The 15,416-nt window shown below is 40.1% G+C and overlaps 1 protein-coding gene across 1 annotated transcript; it reads right to left on the bottom strand.

Moving 5' to 3' along the window:
* Positions 1 to 10,410: 10,410 nt before the first annotated feature.
* On the bottom strand, positions 10,411 to 14,446 carry LOC150080462 (beta-1,3-galactosyltransferase 1-like). The gene is made up of 2 exons (XM_090380698.1): positions 14,369 to 14,446; positions 10,411 to 11,385 (listed from the first exon to the last, which is right to left on the bottom strand). The coding sequence occupies exons 1-2, from the start codon at positions 14,444 to 14,446 to the stop codon at positions 10,411 to 10,413; spliced, it is 1,053 nt and encodes a 350-aa protein (XP_090236824.1).
* Between the last annotated feature and the right edge of the window lie 970 nt (positions 14,447 to 15,416).

Raw genomic sequence — 15,416 nt, 5'->3', positions numbered from 1 at the left:
GTGTACCATAGAATAACGATGAAATGAGGAGACAGCGAAAAACTTTAGACAAGTATAAGAGGCATTTATAAGAATTACCAAAAAGTTCACATAACAGAAGTCCATACTAAACGCTCGAAGATATGGTCCTATAATATCAATATACCGTATGATCCCCTCCAACGGCTAAACAGACGTTAGCTCACCAAATGTGAGCTAACGTCTGGAGTTATTGTGGAGTTATTGGATGATTGTTTTCTGCAGCAGCATGTTCGAGAGGCAACCAGAGAAAGTAACACTCTTCATCTGGTTATCAGCAGTGATCATTCGTGTATTAAGAATTTGCAGATAAAGGAACCACTAGGTGGCAGTGATCACAGTGTGCTGAAGTGGGATTTACTCAAAGAGGTAACTACCGTCAGGGGTAAAGGAAAGGGTTTTTGCTTCCGTAAAGGGGAGTACAGTGGTCTCAGACAGTTTTTAAATTCTGTACAGTGGGATCAACTGACGATGTTACAAACAGTAAATTCTAAGTGGGAAGCATTCAAAGAATTAATCGTGGAAGCTACTGGACTTTATATACCGATTAAGAAATATCGTTCAAGGTTTAGGCCTAAATGGTTATCAAATGAACTAATGAGACTCGTGACAGAGAAGAAAAATGCATGGGATGCATATAAATTATCAGGCGACGCAGAAGCCTGTAGCAGATATAAGCTAGTCTGTAATCAGGTCACAAAGGAGGTTCGGCAGGCAAAGGCGGATTACGAGAAATCTTTGGCAAAAGATGCTAAGAAAAACAGCAAGGATTTCTTTACTTATATAAACTCTAAAAGGAAGGGGATGAATATGATTGGACCACTTGACATCGATGGTTCGACTGTTGATGATCCTGCTCAGATAGCAAACAAACTGAATGAGTATTTTGCATCTACATTCACACGTGAGGAATTATTACAATTTGAAAATGGAAGAAGGTTATCAAATTGTAGCAGTGTGCTTAATGATTTTGTAATAACTGAGAGCAAAGTGGAGGAGAAATTGTTGAAGTTAAACATAAGAAAGGCACCTGGGGTGGATGGGATCTATCCAGTTATTTTAAAGGAGGCGGCAAAGCAACTAAGCAAACCCTTAGCCATAATTATGAGAGCATCCTTGGACTCAGGGGAGGTTCCCACGGACTGGAGATGTGCAAATGTGTCCCCAATTCACAAAGGTGGATCGAAGGGTGACACGAGTAATTACAGACCAGTTAGTTTAACTTCTGTTCCGGGTAAAATAATGGAGTCGCTGGTTAAAGATGCATTGCAGGATCATCTAGACAAGACTGCAGCGATAACTCAAACACAGCATGGGTTTGTTAAGGGAAAGTCTTGTCTGACAAATTTGATTGGTTATTATGATGTGGTCACAAAGGAACTGGATGCAAAAAATAATTTTGATATCATATACTTGGATTTCAGGAAAGCTTTTGACACTGTTGCGCATGGAAGACTACTGTACAAATTGGAGCAGAATGGTATTAAGGGTAAGTTGCTACAATGGATAAAAGGATGGTTAAGTGGGAGAAGACAGAGGGTGGTAATCAATGGGTGCTGCTCTTCGTGGACTAATGTTATTAGTGGAGTCCCACAGGGTTCGGTGTTGGGTCCACTGTTGTTTTGTGTATTTATCAATGATATTGATGAAGGTATATCAGGCTTAATGTCGAAGTTTGCAGATGACACAAAGGTTGGCAGGGTTGTTAATGACAGTAATGGCAGTGTGCTACTGCAACAGGATCTAGATAATTTGGGCAGATGGGCTAAGAAGTGGCAACTGAAGTTCAACCTTGACAAATGCAAAGTACTGCATATGGGTAGAAATAACCCCAGAGAAATGTACCAACTGTGTGGTACTACACTTAAGGTGGTAGAAAATGAAAAAGACCTGGGAGTAATTGTGCAGTCAGATATGAAGTTTTCTGAGCAGTGCAGACAGGCTGCTAGGGCGGGTCATGGGGTTTTGTCAATGATATATAGGAATTTTGCTAGCAGGGAAAAGGAGGTGATTGTCCCTCTGTATAAGGCAATGGTCAGGCCACGCCTTGAGTACTGCGTACAGGTCTGGAGGCCTCATTTTAGGAAGGATGTAGATTTGCTTGAGCGTGTACAGAAAAGAGCAACACGATTGGTGAGGGGAATGAAGGGATTCTCTTACCAAGAGAGGCTTAAGTTCTGCAAATTGCAGTGGCTGGAGACTAGGCACCTGCGCGGTGATCTGATTGAGGTCTATAAGGCCTTGAATGGGTTGAGCACGCTGAATTCTGATGGGATCCTTCCACTTGTTCAGATTACCAACCTACGGGGACATAAGTTCAAATTAAGAAAGGACAGATGTAGAATAGATGTGCGGAAATTTGCCTTTAGCCAGCGGGTGGTTAATTGCTGGAACAAACTTCCATCTGTCGTTGTAGAAGTTGATAGGTTAAATAAATTTAAGGAGGAACTGGACAGGCATTTGGAGGGAATGGTGTGATTTTTTTTTTTCTTTTTTTTTTTGGCTGATGCTGCATAAGCTCCTACACTTGCTTTCTTGCATCATGTGCCACTACTACTACTACTACTACTACTACTAATAATGACCGAGAAGTTCATTTGGGCATCGCGTTGCGCGCGATGCCCAAAGGTATCTTTGTTGAGCAGCATCCGCGACTAAGGCTATATTGTTCCATGTATAGTGCGTAAATTGCAAGTGCTCTGAGATCGATTTTCTTTTTCCTGGACGAAAAACCCGAGTTTCCGAGAGAAAACCTTGATAAAAACCTTGAAAACCTTGAGAGAAAACACTTGAGCACGACTAACTCAGACACGTTGTGAAAAAAACCCATAAAATGCCTCAACTCATTGCCTGGATTCGAACTCAGGCCTTTTCCACCCGCTGTGGGGAGGACAGTGATTCTACCAACTGTACTACCCACCAGGGCTCCATCCCTAAGGGCGTCCCAGACATGTTCGATTTTATTCTGGTAACCGAGCTGGCCACTGCAGTGGATATCTTCAGTTTGAAGATATTCCTCCACCACTTGAGCTCTAAGTGCAGTGGTATTGTCGTACATGAAAAGAAAATCTGGGACAAAGACACCTTAAAAAGTCGCACATAAGGTTCGAGGATCTGTTCTGGGTATTTCTGCACAGTTACATTACCCCTGTCAAAAACACGAAGACAGGTCTAGCCGTTGATCATTATTCCGCCCCACATGAGAACATCGCTTTCACCATAATAAAGTGTCCCTTCCTCTGATGTTGGAGGGATTATAGATGAAATAACGCCTAGAATCTATTTGTAAACTAAAATAGGACTCATCACAGAGTAGAACTGTACCCCATTTGTCAGCACTCCAAGTCATATGTTCATGGCACCAGTTTTGACGACTTCTGCGGTGGTGTGGGGTTAATGGGATCAAAAAAAAAAAATAAATAAATAAAAATCAAATTATTATATTAGGGTCACTCGTAAATGATTACATATACCCGTTTATGTATTATGTCTGTAAATTGCGTGTATTCTCTGGTCTATTTGCCTGTTTCCTAGACGAAAAAACTCAGTTTCTGGGGAAATAACCTTGCTATCTACGCCTGAGACCAACTAACTCAGCCACGGAGTGAAAAAAAGGCCATTAAAGTTGCTCGGGGCATTGACGAGATTTGAACCCGGACCTTTTCCACGCGGTGTGGGGAGGACGGTGATGACACCACTGTGCACAGACTGGGTTAATGGGATTATTACTTTACTTTATTAACAAAACAACAAGCGGTCCCTAGTCAGAAACTGGCAAATCCGCTATGTACATACATATATAAATATATATATATATACAATGATAGTCAGAGTCATGCTAATTACAATGTCAAAAGTGAAATGAACATGTCCACACAGTGCACAAGGAACTACAAGACATCAGTTTTTTTCTGTCCTAGGAAGGACGAAAACCACACCCACTGGAGGCAGTGCTATACCAGTGGGTGTTAGCTAATCCCGTACCCACAGCTGCCCAAACTGGGGTACCAACTAAGAAAAAAAAAAGGAGATGTCAGGTGATATCAGTTTTTATAGATATTGGTAGACATTACAGGTGTTGGGTTGGTTCCTTGTTGTTGGGAGGTTGATAGACTCGAGAAGAGTTGCTTTTTTTTTTTTTTGGTGAAAACAGCAGAGCAGAATTGTTGTAGAGCTGAGACCGATTGAGAATTTTCAGTCAGTGCCACTTCATTTTCTTCAGAGAAGTTTCTGGCAGCAGCTTGTAGTATAGATCTGTCATCGTGGTACAGGCTGCAGCGATACAGAATGTGCGTCCAGGTTTCCTCAGCACCACACAAGCAGAGATTGGTTTCAGACAAGCCTAACTGAAAGAGTTTGGAGTTGATGGAGCCGTGCCCAGTAAGTATATACAATGTTGTTAGGCTGGGAGAAAACCATTGGCGGACGTTCTTGTTGAGAGGGAAGGTAACTGCAGGAACAAAAGAGCGGGTGACTTGACCAGTAGTACTGGAATCTCGTCGTGCTTGTCACGCATTGGTAAGTTCATTTCAAATTCTCCGTTTCTCGTCTTTGATGTTATCAGTTAAGTTGAATGAGATGCCGAGAATCTTGCCAAGAACTCCGTGCTTTAGACGATAGCATAGTCCTTTGAAGATGACATGCAGGTCTAGTGGTAAGACTCCAGCAAGGACTTGCAGAGCAGCAGAGGACGCTGTCCTGCAGGCCCGGAACATAGCAAGCAGCATAATCCGTTGAATGGAGATGAGCTTGGAATGGAGTTTAACATTAACGGTTCTATGGAACCAGACTCCCGAAGCATATGTTTTTATTGGTACGAATACTGCTGTATAATATAGTAAGAGAGTCTTCCTATTTAGTCCCTAGTCCGATTTGGAAATGCGGATAATTGCTGCAGTGAACTTCTTAATCGTTGAGGCGATTAAGAAGTTCACTGCAGCATTAATATGAGAGGAGAAGGTTAACCTGTCATCTAAAATTACGCCAAGATGTTTTAATTCAGGTACAAAAAGGGATTTGCTTACCGTCTTATCATTATATTAGGAGGTCTTCTGTAATCTAACTTGCCCTTAAAATTCACCAGTTTCGTTTTTATGGCAGATATTCGTAATTCATTTATACTACACCACTTTATTAGTTCAGAAAGAGTTATATTGGCTGATTGTTTTAGTTGAAGACGCGATCGACCAGGAAATAAAAGAACCAAATCATCGATGTAGGCGAATGCAGAGATATTGTCAGGTTTTTGCATGGGCCTGCTGTCCAAAACTATGTTCCAGAAAAGGGATCCCAAAATTGATCCCTGAAGGGCATCCTATAGAGATGGTCTTTGAGAGAGACAGCAGTCTCTCTCAAGGTTACTTGGATGAGTCTATTTCGAGATTATTTGGATGAGTCTATTTCGAGATTACTTGGATGAGTCTATTTTGGAAGTAGCTTCTAATAACTTGCAATAGTTGCTGAGAGCACTTGGCTTTGGTAAGACAATTGAGAGCGCTCTCCCACCAGAGGGAATCGAAAGCTCCCTGAAGTCAATGAATATCGCCAGTTCATATTTAACCCTTGAAGCGGATATGTGGTAAACTAAAGAGACCGAGGCACCTTCACAGGATTTTCTCTGCTTAAAGTCAAATTGGGATGGAGAAATTAAGTTTTTACCTTCGATTAAATCTGCTACTCTGGGTGCTAACCATCTTTCAAATACTTTGCCAACGTTTGCCACAAGAGAAATGAGTCTGTATGTTTTGGGATCAGATTTATTTTTGTCAAGATTGTGAATAATTTTGACCAAAGCTACCTTCCAGAGATTAGGAAAAATCCCCTCAGTAAGTCATTTGTTGCATATAGAAGTATTTCTGGAAAGATTTCAGCAAATTTGAGAATTACAGCATTTTCCACAAGATCTAAATCTGGACATTTATGGATATTTATTTTGCTTAGGGCCAGCTTTAGCTCGGGAAGAGTGAAGAGATCCGTTTCATATGAGGAGTGGTAGGTTGAGCTGCTATTCGTAATAGATATTTGTTCTGGAGTTTCTGTGGTGAGATCGTCCAGGGGAAGCAAGCGATCCAGGATGGCGTTAACTGAGTCATATCAGTTAGTGGTTTCTGTATCGTTGTTCACTACAGTGTTGTACACTTCACGAGAGTGATTCTTGTTTCAGCTGATTTTATATAATAGACCCCAGGGATCAGAATTTTCTGTGGAGTGAACTAAGTATTGCCAAGAGGCAAGTTTTTGTTTTGCAATTGTGTATTTACGTATTCTTTCCGCTGGCCTTTATAGATATTTTTTAGTCTGGTAATTTCTGGTTCAGGCCAGAACCTTCTCCGTTGAAAGTCTCTGCGTGCTTTGTGTACTTTTCTGAGCAGAGTGGAAAGTTCAACTACCCACCATGGAACTGTAGTATGCTTGCTAATTTTCTTCTTAGCGGAGCACGAAGATCTGTAGCACGAAGTAAGGGAGCCTGTACATAGAATGCATATTCTGAAGCATTGAACTGGTTCAAAGAGCGACAAGCTGTCAACGTTAAAATCCTGATGAACTGAAGACATAAATAAAGGCCATTTGATGGCTTTGATAGAAAATCTTCTAAGATCTTTTGGAGAAGGAGAAGGAGGCAGACCTGCAGTATTTGGGAGGAGAGCTACCTTAAAAGTGATTGCTCGTTGTTCACTGTTTGTGTGGTCAGTATGTTTGGTCACATCAGAAATCCTCGAGGAAATGGCAGGCGTTGAAATGGTTAAATCAATGTTTGATTTTCCATGGACGTTTGAGAAGGTATACGGTTGGTTGGGTAAGTTGTGCAGATTTAAATTGTAGGTGAATAAAAATTCCTCGAAAATCCTACCTCTGTTATCCAAGACACTGCTGAACTATAGGAAAGATTTTGAATTAGAATCAGTTGCAATTATTACAATTAAACATGTGGGATTTAAAGTAGCAACCACCTGTTCTAGATATCTTTGTGATAAATTAATATCTGATAAATACAGGTAGAATTTCGATTACACAAGCTAGAGATAACAGTGATATCCAGCTTGTTGTTGAATATGATGATGGCAGATTTAGGATCTATTTCAGAGGACTGAATGATTCTTGAGATCATGGGATAACCCTTAACTTTGGAAGATTGTCCATAAAAGTACTTAGAGACATAATGTTCCTGAATGAATATAATATCAAATAAGTTTTTCGTTGGAATGAGCCTGATCTCATCACCAATGCATCTAGAGTGTTGTGCGTTGGTCAGCATGATTTTAAGTTGGAAGGGACAGTCTGGTTCGCTGCCTAGCTATGCAGAGAGAGGCATACTGCCCATCTCTGGTCTCGAGATCGCTTGTACCGCTGCTTGCTCATTATGTTCACTAAACGATGGCATCAGCAAGAGGCCTGCTGGCCAGATAGCTGTGTTTAGATACTTTTCTATATTGGGACCTTTGATCTTAATCCAGAATGAGGCGCAGGTTTGATGCCTGGTGTGGACCTTGATGGGGTTCCGGGTATGTCGAGCTGCTTCAGAAGGGTTTCAATTTGTTCCACCGTTGTTTCCGGCCATAGTCGACTTATAAAATTGCTGGAGGGCCTTCACCCCGTTCCCCTACGCTGCACGGTTTTAATACCTAGTGTGTAAGGGTTAGAGCCAATAACTGCATCGCGATTCTGATCTGCTTGGGTGAAGAAGATCTATTTTCTAAGGCTGGACTTGTCTTGCTTGGGAGGCACTTTACTGCTGGTAGGAGCTGATTTCATCCCCCATGCTCTTGGTTCAACTGTTTTCTTGGAACTACTTTCCAACTGCATGTGGTGACCGTCAGATGTATTTGTTGCATTACTGTTCGTTGTTGGTTGGAAGTAATGCTGCTGTACGTTCACTGCAGCTCTGTTTTGCTGCAGATAGCTTGATTTGGGTTGTGTGAATTTTTTACAGTTCAGTTCTGAACGTCTGACAGCCGCTTTAGTTGGTCTTTTGGTGTTCTGATACATTTCTCCTTGTGGAGCTAGCAACTAGTGTGTAGTCTGGTTCAGTCGATTCAGCTGAGAGGGTCTGTCACCACTTAATAAGAAATCTGGAGTTTTTCTTTGTGTGATTTTTTTGATAAATCCTAAATAGTCAGAATTTCTTAGCATTTCTTATAGAGGACTAGAGACCTCAAGAGCAGGTTTATTATTATTAATCGGCAACCTTAGGCTGCTGCAGAAGAGTCTCACTAGGCTCGGAAGATACAGGATCTGACGTTTGAGTACCCACTTCCCTTTCTTTACTTGAACTGTTCCGGTGGGTTCTTAGGAATATCACAAAAGTATTGGCTATTCTGTTAATACCTTCAAGAATCATTTCAAAGCAATTTGTTTCCTGTCCTTCTGTGCAATATTAAATCCTCAATTTTCTCGAGGCGTTGTACCCAGTTTTCTAGTTTTTTTTCCACTTGGCTTGAGATCTATTTTTTTTAAATTATTTATCTCGCTAAGACATGGGATTCTGAATTTTTTCTTTTTACATCTCTGTTTTTGGGGTTTTTGGTACCGGGTCCTAAGATCGCAACCGATTGTGGATTACGATCTTCTACTGCTCCGGGCCTTCTCAGTTCAGGTATACCGTCCGAATCATACAATCCAATAATTGTATTGTTACGGTTATTTCGCATATTCTTTGCTTTTCTAAGTGTTTTATTCATTGTGGTTTTCCTATGCGGAAATCCGAAAGCGTCAGGTGTGCGGGGAGTTATTCCCAGAAACGCTGGAGCTGCATTTAGTTGGCCGAACACCGGAGGCACGTGTTGGCCTGTAACTTAAACGTTTTAATTGTCCATATTCCTTTCGTGGGCAGCTAGAGGATTTATATTTCTTCATGCCCAAATGGAAATTTCCAAACAATTGTTTACAATCCCGAAGGATACTTGTAGGGCAGATCTATACTTGGACGGAGAAAGAATTTGAATTGGGGGGAAATTCCTAAGGGACTTGATTGGATTATCCTGAGAGCAGAGTCGAGACTAGCACTTTTGACCTTGGAAGCCTATTGTTCTTGAATTCTGGCAAGCAGCAGTAACATTATCGGCCGGCTAATATTAAATTTAAAAACTGAAAAATTGCACTGTACCTGTTACTTGTGTAATGAAATGGAAAGGATTAACGTACAGCTTATACTTCCTGGATTCTGTAGAAGCCAAATATGGGTCAGTTTGGTGAAGCTAATACAAAAACAGTAACTAAACTGAGATCACAGAAACGTGCGACCTGACGCTTCGCTCAGTGCAGTGCGGAAAAAGTTAGATTAATGAAATGCAAGCCACTGGCTTCCTTGAGTAGAGTCCACTTGAATTGAAACTTCTTAACACAGTCCGGTTGGAAATGTTTTCACCTATGGCCGCAGTAACCTCAAGAGACAGTTGATGACAGGAAATCGTAGGGTTTTGCCTTGCTGTTTGAGCCAGATAGCAGTCTGTTTTAGTTGATGTATTTCCTCGGGCGACTTTGGCCAGATCATCTTGCAATGGATCCTGTCTCCTGAAACTGTTTTCGTAGTGGCGAGACGACACCGCGTAACACATTAAGCCAACGTGCCACCTCCGCCTGCGACTGCCCGGCTTCAAGTCCTCCAATAGCCTGTCATCTCAAAGAATTATCAAAACGACGATGACTCGTCATCCCGAATACTGAGAGATGTCCCACTGATCAAGCCAAAAAAAAACGGGAATGGAGTGATATGATTACAAGTTACAACCCCCGTTTTTATAGGCATGAATAATTTGCATAATGTGCGGCTCTGTAAGGTGGTAAACCGATATCCATTGGATGCTAGAAATTTCATGCTAGGATGCCTATTATATCAAATGTTCGCTTTGGAGACACTTTTCACAATAAAATATTCATGAAAAATCATTTTGTTGTTAATTTTGTCCAGCGGTGTAGTTGCAAAAGACATGGAGGCTAGATTTTATCTTTCTGGTGATTACCCCTCAATAAGTCACTAGTTTGGAATTGGGAAAACGAAATTATTATTAATATTTTTAATTTCTGTACCATACTGTACTCGCTTCATCCCTGACTCCTGTACTGTTAATTACTGAAATGTGCAACCTACATGGACATAATGCAAAGGATTCCATCATGTGATGGATGCGAATGGTTGGTCATTTACAATAAGGGCGAAGTCATTTAGGCTAAGGGAAAACAACAGATGGTATCGGTAAACTCTGTACGTTCTACTGTCATTACGGACAAAAATTGGAATGAAAACTGTGCAAATACCGAAGGTTTTGGCTTCCACCCTCGATGAAAAATAATCTTGTCTTCGGTTGGTAACTGGTAATCGAAGCCAATACCCGGTGTGAAGCAACTATCACAGCAGTTGCTATTTTAGAGACGTAAAGATTCAAAACATAATTCTTATCGGTTGCAAGGTAGATGAGGATCTTGTAATTGTGTCCATATCGTCTCAAGTTCGTATGGTGTCATTCTGTGTGCTGTAATGAGTGATTGAAAAGTGCACGGATCAGACTTCTGTTTAAAGAAATGAAAATGACGATTGTGCAGAAGTTTCAGTTTCAGTTTTTCAGCGCAAATTCCAGTTATAAAAACATCTTCCACGAAAATAAACGAAGTGTTTAAGGCAGTGGCGTATAGTTGGGGAATAACGCTGCCTGGCATTATGTACGATGAGCCAGCCAAGTAGTCTGGATAAAACCAATTGGGAAAAACTTCTTTGGGCATATACCACTTTGAAGTTCTGCCTCTAAATGGTCTGCTGTAGGAAAATATTTTCCCAATTAACACATCTTGCCTATTTTCCTTCAGTAGAAGAGTTCTTAAATTGGGAATATTAACGAAATTATCATCATCACTCTTCATAACGTATTTCACATTTAAACAAAATGTGCTAATCCATTTTAGCAACCATGTAGTCTTCAGAGTTAAATTCCTGTATGAGTCCATCAAGTTGTATTGTATGATATCCGAATGATTTCGGCTCTCTTCAGCAACTGTTAACTCCATCATCTCGTTTCCCGATTGCCCAAGAATGAAAAACACAAGCACATCTTTAAATTTTTCGGTGTCTCGAAGCCACGTTTGACGAATGGCTCTGCGTAATTCAAAATGGGAAGGATGTGAACAAACAGCAATCAACAAATAGGGTTTAGCTATTTTACAAGACACTTTAGGGGATTTTATTATGCCGTTCGTTTTATGATTCACATACTGAGAGATATTCTTTTGCAAAAGCATCCACTTCCAGTCTTCTTCATTGTCCAAATCGTTGTCATACTCCCCCAGCAGATACACAGCATAACACAAGAACAGCAGAATGCTAATGCCCTTCAAGTACATCAATTTTCTTTGCCGCATTCTGGGTCCTGATCGTTCCTGTTAAATAAATGAATAAAAATAATTAAACGACAGTTAACGATATTAGTGTAATACAGCTAAAGAAAAAAAAATTATGATTATTCAGTAATATTGAGTCATTGTTTTGTTTGTATTTTGCGCTAAGGCTATGAGGCGTCAGTAAGCGTATTCTATTTATAAACTGCATCTATTTTAAAGTAATTTTACCCGTTTTGCTGGATGCAGAAGTAGATACCGAATGGAGTCTCTGCGTTGTTCTGGTTCTTGGTGCCAAATCATCTGATGTCTCTGGGTGGCGATTCTGTGTCGACTTGGTTCATGGTGCCAGGTTATCTCAGGTCTCTTTGCTGGTTTGGTTCGTAGTCGCGGGTCAATTTGACTGCTTCAGCTGTGTATTTCTATATTCGATTGCAAAGTAGTGCCAAGAATTCTGAGACAGTGGATTGCGTGATAAAGATTGAGATTCTTGGGCCTAATCTGGTGCATCTTCCTTTAAAATGGTCATTGTGCCACTAGTGGTCAAATATGTTCGAATTTGATGCTTTATAAAGGATCTGCTCAGACTACTCTTCAGGAAGAATCTGCGATTGGCCTTCGGGAAGGAACTCCTTAGATGTATTGGAACTACTCAATTTATTCCTGTGCTTTGCTCTGTGACTTGACAATTGATATTATTGTATGTTATTGTAAATATATGGCTGGATTGCTGAAGTTTGACCGGAACCGCCTAGTACAGTAAATTCAGAAAGTCTAATAGTAATTAGCAACCTTATAGTTACTCAGAAACGTATTTCCTTAAAGTGAAATAAATTTAAAGAAAGCCTCTGAACACAGCAAAAGTTTGCATAAAGGAAAGAGAATTATACATTTGAACAGAGACAACTGTCCGACAATAGGAAAGGCCAAATCGCTATAAATCTCATCCTGTTCCATACTGGTCTCTCATCATACAGCAAGAGTTCTCTAATCACAATAAATCCTTGCACCCCAACCCTCTAATCACATGACGAATCCTTCGGCACCCCAACTGGAATGGGCAAAGAATTAGATTAGAGAGGCAGATTATCCCAAAGACTAGATTTCCATTATTTCTAGTGGAGGACCCGAAAGTTTAGACAAGTGAATGGTCTGAAATGTTATACATAATTTGAAATTATATGAACTGCTGAATTTCATGAATCCAATTTTTCGAATTCTGACTTTTCCTGCACCACTTTCAAAAAAAGACTGTCAGCCATTTTAACGATCTTTAATTAGAATTAGAATTAAAGATTGTCAACATGGAATCGCTACAGTCCTAGGTAGATCCTATTATTGATATAGAACATGTCAATTACTGCATTTCAAACTCAAAATATCCATCCACGAGTAAATGAAGGTATTTCGAACTTCAACTGTTCGTGCATATTTCCCATTGATTAATTTAATTTCCTTCCGATGCTTCTTAGAAGATTTATAAACTTCTGTCACGAAATATCTGTTGAATCTCCCTTCAGCAAGTTAGAGAATCTGAACATGTTTGGTTTGATCTGGAATGACAGGACCTTTGGTTTGATTCCAAAGTTAGCATTTGGGTATTTCTTCATTTTACAAAATACAGTTTAAATTATATCTGATGTCTCTCATAGATTCCAACCGGCTTTGCTAATAGGAATAGTAATAACCAGTTTATTAATCTTTAGAAACAAATATTAATATATTTTTTAAAAAAGTTACATTTACAGTGAGTTCCCCTAAACAGCAAGTCACCATCAAGGAATATAGATCGCATGAGATGTTGTTGTAGTGGGGTTTTAGGAGAATTAGCAACTAAGGCCGGGTTGCTCCTTTTATATTGTCTGTAAACTGCGTGTGTTCTGTGGTTGGACAAAAAACCCGAGTTTCCGGGAGAAAAAATCATGCTACCCTTACCTCAGACCGAATAACTTAGCCATGTTGTGAAATGACCCAAACAAATTCCTTACGTCATCGTCGAGTCTTTTCCACCCGATGTGGGGAGGACGGCGATTCTACCAAGCCTCTCTCGGATGGTGGCTGCATGGCTTTCAACTTAAACCTGAAATTTACCTCCAGCAAATCGTACCAACCAAGGAGAGGATGCACACAATTTTCAGACATTATACATTTATATCTCGCAGCCTTAATTGCTTTGGCTGAAAAACAAAACAGCAAAATATCTACAGTAGATTGGAAGCCTTTAACTCATTGGTCGTATTTCTCTTAACACGAAAAGCTCACCTTGTCTTGTAAGGAAGATTATATCCGTTAGTGTAAATGTATACTTAAATTCTAGCTGGCTGCTGCAGTCTGAAATGGCTTAGCGTGCGTGTGCGCTTTCCGCGTATGCAAAACTATTGACGGTTGAAGAAAATATTGCACGCAACGTTCTCGATTTGAAAAGGAAGTGCGTCAGAGCTCTTTTCCCACTCACGCCTCGTTATATTTGTTTGTACACCTGTAAATACTGCAGTGAAATACGTGAACTGAAATACACCGATTAATCATTTTATTTGCGGAATGACAGTGCCACCGTACAACCGACCAAGTTGCGACAAACTGCTGGTAAATGTCCGGAAAGTGTATGTCGAAGAATACGCTGACACAGCTAAAAGTTCAGACATGCTGGAACAAAACCGCGTGAAAATGAGTAATCTCACACTCCCTGGCCCTCACACAACGCCAAACACAATAGTGTATAGCATGAGATAAAATAGAATCCACAATTGTGGAGATCCAGTTTCAGATTAAACAGGCATGAAGAGGTCGTGCTGGCAAGGGCACGAATTGGCCATGCACATCTAACGCACTTCTTTTTACTGTTAGGAGAAGATCGCCCACTTTGCTTACGCTGCAGCTCCCTACGTACCGTTAAGCATATTCTCATTAATTGTGCACATCAGCTAGAATTGCATGTTTCAAATCACAACTTAACTTACAAAAACCTCTGCAACTAACCCATATACTTGGAGATGATAGCAATTTCTCAGAACCCTTTACTTACCTGAAAATGATCAACGTTTACAGTCACTTCTAGACCAAAGTAACAAGCACAATTTGGCCATAGTAGTCCTTGCGCCATTAAACCCCACTCCAATAGAAGAGTCACAGCCTGCTGGTCCCCATACAGTCCACAGCAATAGGACACAATAATCTTACATATTCTTTGTGGACATATTTTGTGGACACAATTTGGACATATTTTAACAGAGTGTCCACGAATTACTTGGACACTTGACTGAGTCCTGTACACTCAGCCAGATACTCTCAATCACTGTCCACGTGTCAGGTGTTTTCAACTCTTTAAAACGAATTAACTTATTTAACTGGACTTAAGTATACTCCTTTATTGCATATAGTTTTTATATTTATATATCGTTTATATGTTTATGATGTGTTTTTCATTTGTATATAGTTTATAACACTTTTTGACTTAGTGACTAATTTCATTGGTTACTCTAATGTTTTATCGTAATTTTACCATTTCCATATTTATCACTGTTTTCTGTTCTTTTACCGTTGTTTGCGCATTTTAGTCTCTGTTGCTGATACGCAAATAAACTACAAACCAAAACAAAACTGTTTTGCTTTCTACCGGGTGTTCGTCGAAACCTGGGTGGCTGGCTGTTCGGTGGCGCTGCCATTCCATGATTTAAATGATAAATTTGCATATATGCTTTATAAATCATGTATTGTATTTGTATACGCTTTAAAGATCATAGATTTGTAAGGCATATACAAATGTTTTATAAATGTTTTCTAAAGAAACAAATTTACAAATAAATATTCGCGCATGGGATGTATATTGATCCGAATTTCAGTAACGTCCTCAATCCCCCTAATTACGCACTCTTCCAAAGGCACGGGTACTGCGTACCATGTTTGCAGAATGCGTGTATTCACAGGCTGATTGGCATGTTATCAGGGCTAAAAAATCTGGAATAAATTAAGAGGAAAAAACCTTTCTCCTTCCAGCCGAAATCAGCTAACTACAGCCTCGATTGAAGACTACAAATTCATATACTTTATGATGAGACTGGAACCCAGACTTC

Source organism: Mastigoproctus giganteus, chromosome 9, assembly GCF_048544385.1.
Source record: "Mastigoproctus giganteus isolate SK-2022 chromosome 9, ASM4854438v1, whole genome shotgun sequence".
Taxonomy (NCBI): Eukaryota; Metazoa; Arthropoda; class Arachnida; order Uropygi; family Thelyphonidae; genus Mastigoproctus; species Mastigoproctus giganteus.
Note: the sequence above shows the minus strand (reverse complement) of the source record. Positions and strands in the feature narration are given on the sequence as shown.